The 12,429-nt window shown below is 42.0% G+C and overlaps 1 protein-coding gene across 1 annotated transcript; it reads right to left on the reverse strand.

Moving 5' to 3' along the window:
• Window positions 1-1,111: 1,111 nt before the first annotated feature.
• On the reverse strand, window positions 1,112-1,950 carry K441DRAFT_718667 (uncharacterized protein). The gene is made up of 2 exons (XM_067654010.1): window positions 1,583-1,950; window positions 1,112-1,508 (listed from the first exon to the last, which is right to left on the reverse strand). Exons 1-2 carry the CDS (start codon window positions 1,673-1,675, stop codon window positions 1,209-1,211), a joined length of 393 nt encoding a protein of 130 aa, XP_067509641.1. The 5' UTR covers window positions 1,676-1,950; the 3' UTR covers window positions 1,112-1,208.
• Window positions 1,951-12,429: the final 10,479 nt, after the last annotated feature.

The raw sequence follows: 12,429 nt of genomic DNA on the forward strand, positions 1-12,429 counted from the left end.
AAACGTTCATCCCGTCCCGTAGGTCGGGGATGAGACGGCCAAGAACGGCCGCGTAAGTGGCCATGCGCCCCTGGTGTTTCATGCGCGCGCCATCGGTTGTACCAGTAGTCATGGTTGAATCAACCGGAGGCTCCCCTAGAGATACAGTTGGAGGAGCGAAAGAACGGTCGAAAATCTTCTTGCTTATTAGAACATGGTTGAATCAACCGGAGGCTCCCCTAGAGATACAGTTGGAGGAGCGAAAGAACGGTCGAAAATCTTCTTGCTTATTAGAACATGGTTGAATCAACCGGAGGCTCCCCTAGAGATACAGTTGGAGGAGCGAAAGAACGGTCGAAAATCTTCTTGCTTATTAGAAGAGGCAAAAGAAGGTGTCCCGCATAAGAATAATGGGTACCAGGGGCATTATGGCTTTTCTCCAACAAAGGGAATGATCACCGACATAAGAGGGGCAAGATGCAAGATGTAGCCCATCGGATTCAGCGGACTGCTGCTCTTCCTGACTCCTTGGCTCGTGCTTGACATTCTATCACACATACTGCAGGTGATGGTGATCGGCAGCATCGCTAGGGCCGACTTGTGAGCCCCCCTAGAAAAAAAAATCTAGGTAAGCCGATGGAGGAGGACCCCAGTGGCCGTCACCCGCGTCGATGAAGCAATGGTTGCATATGTAACCGGAAAACGATGCGACCGCAATCAACAAGCAACATAGCTTACACCAGCCCGTTGAGGAGGTGGCAGTGCTGTAGCAAAGTGATTGAAGTGTTCAATGTCATGCACTCAGAGAGATCTGCTTAGGGATAGTAGTCCGAAACCCTACCGCTTAACACCCGGAGCAAGCTACGTATTACAAACAGTTTTGCTAAACCGGAATTTGTTTCTAGGATTTCAAACTACTGGAAACATCAGAGTGCACGTGGATAACGTGACACACGGGGTTTTGCTCGTCCCTGGGTTTTGCTCGATTTGAACATCAAAATGCCATTTTGCAGTAAAAAGGGAGGCGGTTTACTAGCGCGAGCAAAACTCAAGGACCGAGCAAAACCCCGTGTGTCACGTTAGCTGCTGCATCAAGTACAAGCGACTCATGGAGATGCATTAAGACCAATAACCCACCAATCATCTTTATGTGATATAATGCGTGCATGCCGTTTCCCACCCTATCAAAAAAAATTAAAATTTTAACTCCATGATATGCAAAAAGAACTTCAGCCACCTGCAGCAAAAGGACTCCTAGCTCTCAACGTTGCCCCGTATCTCCAAAACAAGAATGGTGCCGGAATGCCCAATACAATTACTGCCAAACCCAAAGTGCTGCTGCCCCAGCCATAGCCCAAATAGTTGAATAAATAAGGCACAAATAATGGAAAGCTAAATGCCGCGAGCGAGCGCAAGAAGGTTGAAGCAGCAGAAGCAGAGGCCGCATAGCGTGTGTAGGTATCAACAATGTACATNTTCATGTATAGGTAGCTGATAACGCTTCCGCTTGCAAATAGTACGGCGCCAATCTGAAGGAGCAAGAGGTTAGTGGCTAGGAGTGTTCCAAGCTTTGCACTGCCAAGGCAACAGTGGAACGACTTACGTTGGGCACGATCCAGAAGAGCTTGACTTCGGCAGACCATCCATACAAGAATATACCGCAGGGTGCTATGAAGGCTGTTGGGATCATACTCATAGAGGGATACGGAACTCCGGTAGGCCTTTTGAGTCGTCGCTATACCCATAACGCCTTTCCAAGTGTTTATGGATAAGATCAGTCAGCGGCCCGCACACCTGCGCTCCCACCAGTAGCCCCAACGCAAGAGAGCAATAATTTAGACTTCCGATGCCTGTAGACATTCCGTAGCGGTCCCTCCATAGCGTCGGAAAGCTTAGGATAAACAAGTAGAGCATTCCAAAATTGAAGGCTTGGTAAAGCACGAGCAATTGGATTAACGTAACAGCTACCCAATCAAGCCACCCAAAATTACAGTAAATTATTCAATTGATTCTGCTAAAGAGTTAAATAAGCTATTTATTTATTTAGAATGTTTCTAAAATCAGCTATCTTTATATATTAATAACTCTACCACTACTTAATAAATAATTAGTAGTAACTCTTTGATTAACGTCTGATACGGATCCTACTGGCCCACGCAGACTACTCCGTCATAGGGGGAAAACTTGTAATTTACATGAAGAAAACCCTGCAGTTGGGGGAAGGAAAAACCCTATGAGCCACCTTAGTTGGATGAAAAACCCCGAATTGCCATATTTGCACGTAGTGCGGCCCTGCAGGCCTACAGCTACGTCCTCCTCCTTGGATGTTTTGAACTCCTTGGGAACCACTGCTTCCTTCTCTAGCTTATCCCAGCTGGGGTTCACTACGTCCTAGCTAGGCCTTGCCAATTGATTGCTGTACTATTGTTTCCCATATCTTGGCCATCCCCTGTGTGCTATCTCTTATCTGACTATTGCTATATACGCCATGCCTCCCCCCCCCTAGGGCCTATTGAAGGCGTAAGGGGGATTCATCTATAAACTACTACTATACTAAAAGGCGAGCGGGACGTGTGTGTGTATACCTGGGTATCTTTTATGCCTAGGCCCCAGTTGCTAGGCCCTTGCTAAGGGTTACCACTCCTTAAGAGGAGATAGGAAAACCGTATGGTGTTGTCCAGGCTGCTAGGTAGTATTTGATAGTTGATGGCGAGTGACCGCATGCTCCGCGGGCGATCGCCCTGGGGGTTGGGAGGGGCCGTATATTTGCTTATTTTTGTCTATTCGCGTTCGCTCGTATGTCGATAACATGCGGAACGTTGGTCCCCCAACGCAAATTTTGACCCGAGTGTAATAAGCCAATTAGTTAACCCAAAGCTTTAATTTAGAGCTTTATTATATAAACTTTAATTAATATATATAGAGATGAGGTTTTCTAGGGGGAGACCCCCTGGGACCCCCCTATATAGAGCTTTTGCTTAATTTAGAAGTAGTAGTAAGATTAAGGCGCCTTAGTTACTGCTAGGTAAGGATCTACTGCAGTGACCGAGGCGCCCTACTTGAGCCGGGCCTAAAGAATATATTGGTCACGAATATAGCACATATTTGGACTGTAGAGCTTTAATGCAGAGCCCTCTACGTAGGATATAATATAGTAGATTGTGATTCCAATTTAAAGCTTTATATATTAAATATTTTTAATACCTAATAACTATTAACCACGTTATTGCCCACCCAGTTCGGACGTACAACGACACGATGGCTTAGCGATGACATAATAGCTTGGCGCCGAGTAATGGGAGGGAGGAGAGGGAGGGGAGGAGATTGGGGGTGGCTCAGCCACTGCAAGAAGGTCGTAATATTGGTATAGTGTTAAACTTTAAAAATCGTGTCCTAGGAGCTTAATCGACGACCCCTATATAAAACGTTAACAACGTTTAATTATAGAGCTTTAAACCGGTAGATCTCTTAGGAATATCTATTGCAAGTAGCTCCGAGTGCAAAATCTAAAATATTTAGTAGTGGTGTGAGTATGGGATAGGGTATATATTTGCGTTCCTAAATGTCGTTACGTAACGCAATTTTTGGGTGACAAAAACCAGCTGTTGATGTTACTCGACTAATACCTACTGGAGGTTCCTCCGTCCTTCCTATCTTCTCTCTTACCCGTCTCCTCGTCTAATACTATCTATATCGCCACGTTAACTAATAGATCCCTTAGTGGGGACTAAGGAGTATTGGAGCACCTCTAGCTCTTATAAGGAAGAAGAAAAGAAGAAAGGAAGGTATAAAGGAGGGAGTATTTATAGACGGGAGGAGGCCTGCAAGTATAGGAGATTAGGCAGCCATAATATAGCCATTAATGTTGCTTGACTGATACCTACTAGAGGCTCCTCCGTTCTTCCTATCTTCTCTCTTACCTATCTCCTCGTCCGATACTATCTATATCGCCACGTTAACCAATAGGTCCCTTAGTGGGGACTAAGAAAAAGTATTAGAGCACCTCCAGCTCTTATAAGGAAGAAGAAAAGAAGAAAGGAAGGTGTAAAGAAGGGAGTATTTATAGATAGAAGGAGGCCTGTAAGCACAGGAGGTTAGGCAGCTATAATATAGCCATTGATATTGCTCGACTAATACCTACTAGAGGCTCCTCCGTCCTTCCTGTCTTCTCTCTCGCCTGTTTCCTTATCCGATACTATCTATATCGCCACGTTAACTAATAGGTCCCTCAGTGGGGACTAGGAGGAGTATTAGAGCACCGCTAGCTCTTATAAGGAAGAAGAAAGGAAGAGAGGAAGGTATAGAAGGAGTATTTATAGACGGGAGGAGGCCCTACGAGTATGTAATTTGGTAAGTACTAATAGCATAAGATTCTTATATAAGATGGGCTTGATTACTTACCAAAATATAGGGTGTCTCTATTACTGCAGTGGCTACTATAGTGGTAGAGACGCCTTAAATATTTAATGTAACCGATTACTAAGGCTGTCGATAAGTGAAAGGTAGGCTACTGCATCGGCAAAATATGGTACCCTTTCAATGGCCTCAATGGTTGGTGGTTGACGCAATTGGCGCGCAGTTGAGGGCATTTGGCAACTCGACCGACTAGCCTATGTCGTGTTTTTTTGACACGCAGCCTGCGCGCAACCTGCGCGCAGCCTGCCAGTAATCTGCGTATTTGGCAACCATAATTATATTTACCTCTTTTATACTAATAATATATTTTAAATAAATAAAAGCTATTTTAAAGCTATTTATAAGGCTAGCAAAATAAATATTATTATTTTAGATAATTTAATATAATACAGCAATGGTTCTCTTCTACCTATCTACCTATTAACTTACCTACCTGCCTGCATCGCCTACCTATTTGCATCGCCTACCTATCTACATCTACCTGTCTACATTTGCCTACCTATCTACATCTACCTACCTATCTATATTTATTACCTACCCGTTAGCATCTACCTACCTATCTATATCTACTTACCTGTCTGCATCTACCTACCTGTTTTATATCTACTTATCTACATCTACCTACCCGTCAGCATCTACCTACCTATCTACATCTGCTTGCCTATCTATATCTACTTACCTATCTGCATCTGCCTGCCTATCTATATCTGCTTACCTGTCTGCATCTACCTACCCTGTCTACATCTACCTACCCGTTAGCATCTACCTGTTTATGCCTACCTGTCTGTGCTACCTTAATTCAATCGATCGATCGAATCGTTTATAGTGTCGGCTGGCTAGTCGTTGTCGTCTGGCTCTGGCGACGGTTGTCTGGTTCTGGCGACGGTCGTCTGGTTCTGGCGACGGTCGTCTGGCTCTAGCAACGGTCGTCTAGTTCTGGTAACGGTCGTCTGGTTCTGGGCGACGGTCGTCTAGTTCTGGTAACGGTCGTCTAGCTGGCGACGGTCGTCTGGTTCTGGCGACAATCGTCTAGCTCTGGCAACGGTCGTCTGGTTTCTAGTAACGGTCGTCTGGGCTAGCGACGGTCATCTGGTTCTGGCGACGGTCGTCTAGTTCTGGTGACAGTCGGTCTAGTTCTAGCGACGGTCGTCTGGCTCTGGCAACGGTCGTCTGGTTCTGGTAACGGTCGTCTGGCTGGCGACGGTCGTCTGGTTCTGGCGACAGTCGTCTAGTTCTGGTAACGGTCGTCTGGCTGGCGACGGTCGTCTGGTTCTAGTAACGGTCGTCTGGCTGGCGACGGTCGTCTGGTTCTGGCGACGATCGTCTGGCTCTGGCAACGGTCGTCTGGTTCTGGCGACCGGTCGTCTGGCTGGCGATGGTCGTCTGGTTCTGGTAACGGTCATCTGGTCTGGCGACGGTCGTCTAGTTCTAGCAACGGTCCTCTGCTGGCTGCCGTTCTGGTGCCTCCCTAGGTAGGGAGGATATAAAGAAGGAAGGAAGGGTTAAAAAATAAGGTGGTACATAGGGTAGAGGCACGTGTAGAGGCTATCGGGAATATAGCGGGGACCCGATGCAGAGCTTCGTGTAGAGCCTCTGTACGCCAGAGCTTCGCGCCAGAGCCTCGTGGCAGAGCCTCTGTACGCAGAGCTTCCGCAGAGCCTCTCGTTGCAACCTCTGTACGCAGAGCTTCTCGCAGAGCCTCGTGCAGAGCCTCTGTACGCCAGAGCTTCGCGCAACCCTCGCGCAGACCCTCGCGCAGACCTCGTGCAGGCTTCGTGCAGAGCTTCGTGCAGAGCCTCTGTACGCAGAGCTTCGTGTAGAGCCTCGTGTAGAGCCTTATGCGAAGCTTCGTGCAGAGCTCTTTGTGCAGAGCCTCTATGCCCAGAGCTTCGTGCAGAGCCTCTGTACGCCAGAGCTTCGTGTAGAGCTTCGTGTAGAGCCTTATGCAAGAGCCTCCAAGTAATAAGACTATAAGATTGTATGAGATTGTATAAGATTATATAAGATTATATATAATAGTTAAATATATAGTATATAACTTTACTTAAATCGCACGTCAAGAAATATACAGTTAGCTTTTAAAGTTGTTAAGTAGGTTAACTGCATATTAAGTTAGTTAAATTGTATGTTAAGTAGGTCAACTGCGCGTGTTAAGTTAGTTAAATTGCATATTAAGTAGGTCAACTGCGTGTTAAGTTAGTTAAATTACATATTAAGTAGGTCAACTACGTATTGAGTTAGTTAAATTGCATATCAAGTAGGTTAACTGCGTATTAAGTTAGTTAAATTGCATATTAAGTAGGTTAACTGCGTATTAAGTTAGTTAAATTGCATATTAAGTAGGTTAACTGCGTGTTAAGTTAGTTAAATTGTATATTAAGTAGGTTAACTGCGTGTTAAGTTAGTTAAATTGCATATTAAGTAGGTTAACTACGTGTTAAGTTAGTTAATTGCGTGTCGAGTTGGTTAAATTACATATCAATTACAGTCGCTTTAGAAAAGGATGGGTTTATGTCAGAAACCATAATCAAGTACAGAAATTTACCAAATCCTCACCTGTTTGAACCACTTTTCTATACCCACGCATAACACCACCCATCGCCTTATTATTATCTTCTATTTAAAGCTATAGGTAAACCCGCCTGGTCGACCGAACAGAAGTCGATTATACAAGCTCTAATTAACCTTGGCTGCAATAACTTCTATATAGAAGTCAAGACCCGCGTTCCTCCATCTACTCTTTAACGCTAGAGGGCGAATTTAAAGAGGTATGGCCAAATTGATCTACCGATTAGGGGAAATAGCAGGCCACTACTGCTTATAGATAAAGCTCTAGATATATAACGTCAAGTGGTAATATTAATATTAATTTTACTAACAAACGCGTACTAATTAGGGCCTCCTTAAATACCTTACACACAGCCCAGACGCCTATTTTAAAGAGATGCTCTGGTTTCTATATAATAAATATAATATAATAGTAGCACGAAGCACACTATCGGCTAGATTAAAGCGAAGAAAATGGAGTAGAAAGATTATAAGGATAATTGCGCAGCAGCGTAACCCAGGCCTAAGGGACAACTGGATTATTTAAATCTATGGCTATAAACGCAATTAGTTTGTCTTTATTAATGAATCAGCTTATAACAAGAAGACAATAGATAGGAAGTATAAATGGGCGCCAATTAATAAGCCTGCTAAAGAAATATCGGAATTAAAGAGATCTAAAAGATAGAGCTTACTGCCAGCGTATACCTATTAGGGCTATATACCTAGCTAGTTAATATACCAGGGCGCTATTAACGGACTAATATTTATTAAGTGGATAAAGAACAAGGTTCTTACTCGTATGCAGCTTTATCCACAGCCTTATTTAGTTCTAGTAATAGATAATATATTAATCCATCGCAATAAGGTATATAGTGTCTATAAAGGATAGGTATTTAACACTATTGCTTACTTAAACCTAGGAAGTTCAACGCCTCTGCAATACTGCTAGTATTAGGCTTAAATATCTTCCTCCTTACTCACCCAATTTTAATCCAATTAAAGCTTCTTTCTACGACTTAAAGCAGTAGCTGCGTGCTTATCGATTTGAAGCTAATCTATAGAATAACTTTAGTAACTTTTTAAGCCATACGGTAGAGTAACAAGGGTTTAATAAGAGGGCAAAAGGCCATTTCTTACGGGTAGGAATTAAGAGGTAGTATAAAAAGGATAAGGTCTAGTCTTTTATAATACATCTATATAGGGTACTTACCAATTAAGACGTCAAGTAAGGCCTCTACTGTAGTATTAGAACGTCGCCAATCCGTTCTAAAGTCTTCTAAGCAGTTTACCATGCGATTAATAAGCCTATATGTTAAACCAATCCTATACAGCTTTATATAGCCCATACTACTATTAAGTAGCGCGTACTTAAGTAACTTAAAGTTATAGTCCTCCTCAATTAAAATTAACTCCGCTTTAGTAAAGGCGTTGGCGATAACTAGGTAATGGCTTTATAGCCATTTAGTAAAGGCACTAAGCTTACTATTTAATTATTCAATATCGCTGCGGGCGGGGCTACTAGGTAGTAGGCTTATAGGTATAGTTAGGGGTAGATAGTAATAGGTAGGCGTTTTAGAGGATAAAGCTAGAACCGATGGAGCGCTCTATAATAACGGCACTAATAAGGATCTTATATTTGGTGTAGGGTCCACTATAAAATAACTATTGGCGATGGTTGGTCATACAGAAGGAGGCATCGCCGCCTATATAGCATTCTGCACCTATTATAGTATCTACTAGTTTTACTACTGCATCTGGTTTATTAAAATCGTTACCGCTACTAATTAGTCTTGCTGCGGAATAGGATTGGCTGGTAATTGTATAACTGTAGTATAAGCCTCTCCTCGTCGCTGCCGTCGTCTTAGGGGGAAGCTAATCAATTTGTTTGTGCTGCTAAAGTTACCTTAACGGTGCTTATAGCTATCCAACTTTATATCTTTTTTATCCTCCCTATCCTGCATGCGTTCACTATACCTAATCTTTAACAGTAGCAATAGATCTAGCATATTAAGCGTGGCTTTCTTCTGTTTAATTGCTTCCGACCAGCGCGCCTAGTGGTAAGCATATAATAGGTAGTGCTTTAATTCGAATTTAAGACAGTGTGTAACGCTATGCTTTTTATTCTTACAGTGCTATTAAAGGCAGCGATGACGTTTAAGTAGCGGGTATATATGCTTACCTTCAACTTCTGCACGGTTGCGTCGTTCAGCAGCCTCTTTCTACATTTTGGTGGTAGTTAATCTCTTCTTTTTACCAATGACTTCCTCCACTATACCTTCGTGATCCTCACTAGAGGACCCTTCCTTACCGGCCGCTACTTTGGTTAAAAGACCTGCCGCTTAAAGCGCTGCCTTAACACGCGCATTAACAGCCGCAGTAATTTCAGCATCTCTGGCTTCAGTAAACGCGTCAAAAGGCGCAGCAGCGGTCTTATATTTAACTGTAAAATTAACCTAAAAAGCCTTCCTCGCGTACTTTAATTGTGTCTCTATTATTCCCTCTACTTCACGCCATTCGTCTACGTCGTTAACTTCTTTAGGTATTATAGGATCCTTCGGACTTGATGTAATAACAGTAGTTAATTAATTAAGCTGGAAAGAACGAAGGCCGTAATATTCGCTGGCTTAACACACATTTTTGGCGATAAACTTCTGGAATTTAAAGACTCCGAATAAGATAGGTAGAACGTTACTAAATAGCGTTGTGCTATTAGCGTATACGGCTATATTCAAAAGAAAGGTTTAAGGGCTTTTGGACTGTTCTATAGTAGTAGAAGGCATTAGTGCAGATTCGGCGGTAAGGTCTACTTCTTAAGGCGCTTTAGAAGTATTCTTTATAGTATTCTTAGGTGCTTTAGCTCTCCTCCTGTGTGCCATAGCGCTAACTGCAATAGAAAAAAATATAGGCTTTGAATAGCTTTAAAAAAAAATAGGCAACGGCGATATATTAGTATGGAGGATGGGTGGTGTTATACGCGGGTATAGAAAAGTGGTTCAAACAGGTGAGGATTCGGTAAATTTCTGTACTTGATCATGGTTTCTAACATAAACCCATCCTTTTCCGAAGCGACTATACGCGAAACGCGAAAACCAAAGTTTACTTAAATCTCATCCTGCGAATATTTTCCCGATGTGATGTGGTGCGAACAATGTAGTTATTAATATTATTTATGGCCTGTTTTTGCTTCTAGTATACGCGTAGATCGTCCTTGTATTTAGCGTAGAGCTAGTTATAGGTAGTAAGCTAGTTTGGGTCTAGCTTTGCTATTAATATAGCCATAGGTAGTATATCCCTTAGTGTAGGCCGACTTGGTAGTTCTAGCTTTAAAAGATTTAGAAGATCGTCTTTCTTCTTAGATGGGTTAATATACTACTATACCTCGTTAGTTTTGGCTATGTCTTAGATAATAAAGAACTATTAAATCTAATCGGATGGCTTATTAAGGATAAGGTTAATTTTTAATTCGGTAGGGGTCGTTATTTTTAGAATTTAATAGGTTAGGAAGGGTCTAAGTTAGGGTCCAGCTAGCGTCTTAGCAGAACCTTATTTAGACGTTAATTTAATTCGTTAGTTTGGATTACTAAAATCTAAAATTTTATTACGGGGAGCGCGATTAATAACCCCTACTAACAGCTCTAACCACGTCTAATTTTTAATTTATAAATCGGCAGATCTATAGGTAATAGTTATTATAAGTAGCTCCAGGTGCGGTATATATAAAATCTTAACTATAGGGTAGAGAAGTCATAGCTGCTAATATACGGTCCCAAGTAGTATGTATTCTTGGAGGTTACGTGACTCCTTATATAAGCGACATTTCCGCCCTTTAAAAAAAACTTTAAAAATTCTAAAAATTAATTAACGCTACAGATAGTAGTAATATTAATCCGGCAAGACTGCTAATTCTCCCTATATACTATTGTATATATATCTAACAGCTCTAAAAGCGGTAAGAAAGTAGAACGGATAGGGGGGTTAAAATTTAGAAAATTAGATTTCGCGGTTAAGCTGTTTAAAAATTAGGAAACTAAGACAAATACCACATTCTCCGCTTACCTCTAAGCCAGTACATAATTTCCTATTTAGGAAAAGTCGTTTACAAGTAGTTGCTACTGCCTCCGTATAAAATCTTCTTATTATGCCTCTTTGGTCTTACTTATAGATAACTAAAATCGTTCTATATTAAACCCACGTTTAAACATAAGCCCTAAAAGCTTCTTAACTTATGAGATTGCTATATAGGTTAGCCCGGCTGTCTTATTCTTTTCCTTAATATCTAGAACCACCTAGTTAAGTATTAGGCCCTAGCTTTTATATACGGTAAGAGTAAAAGCTAAAGTAATTAGAAATTAACGCCGTAAGTAAGAGCCTTTTATACCCTCCTATTTACGAAGCACGGAAAATATAGGGATAACTTTCTTACTATCCTGCCGAGTAAATAGGGTAGGTCCGTTGTACCTATTTACCGTAATTAGTAGTAACTAAGGCTGATCCTTTTTAATATCCGCGTATCCCTTCTATACGACATCTTTAACTATACTAGTAGTACCGTTTACTAAGCCTAGTTCAACCCAGATATTCTATATTAGCATTACTTTCGCGCTAATACATAGGGCTAGATTCTCTATAGTATCACACTAATTAGAAGTAACTTTCCGCGCACCTACACCAGTGTTAACTAACTTAATAACCACCACTGGCTGTAAAAGGTCGCGAAGCCGAATAGTATTATACTTACCTACAGCAGCGCGCGTGCTATATAGCCGAATTGCGTTGTCGAAGCTCGCAACCTTATTAGTGGATAGGCCCTGCTTATACCTAGTTAAAAGAAGCTTCTAGGTTAAATTACTTATAGAATCACTATGTAGCTCTATAAGGGCTGTCCTAAATGTAGAGCTTTTAGCGTTATTACCGCCCTGCCGTATAACTTAATCTAGGACAGCTATTCGGTTAATCGCCTTATAGGCTCCCTTTCTATAGCTAGCGAACTCTAACGGCCTAGCAGGTAGATTGCTATATAAGGCCGCCTAACTTATAGGGGGAAGCTAATAGAAATCGCCTACTAGTAAGATGTTTAAGCCTCCGAAGTAGTCATTATTATATATAGGGTAGATCTAACAGAGGCGGCGATTAATCTAGGCCAGATATACTTACCTAATTATAGATTTCTCGTTAAGGACAAGATAGTGAATATCCTTAAAAGCTTGCTATAGAGGCGTAAGACTGGCAGCAGGCAATTCCTTAAATAGGCGATTCACTGGCAACCTTAATAGATTGTATATAGTTCTGCCGTTAATATTAAAGGCAGCTACCCTAGTAGGGGCCGCTCGAGCCAATGGCATCGGCTTACTATTAGCCCTTGCTATATTATAGAGCGTAGTAGAGAGGATAGCAATAAGATGTGATTTACCGGTTCCTGCCTCTCTATTAACGTTAATCTGCAGTAGGGGGGGGCCAAGGCCCGCTTAGATCTGCCTATAGTAA

Source organism: Cenococcum geophilum (assembly GCF_001692895.1).
Source record: "Cenococcum geophilum 1.58 unplaced genomic scaffold K441scaffold_2, whole genome shotgun sequence".
Classification (NCBI taxonomy): Eukaryota; Fungi; Ascomycota; class Dothideomycetes; order Gloniales; family Gloniaceae; genus Cenococcum; species Cenococcum geophilum.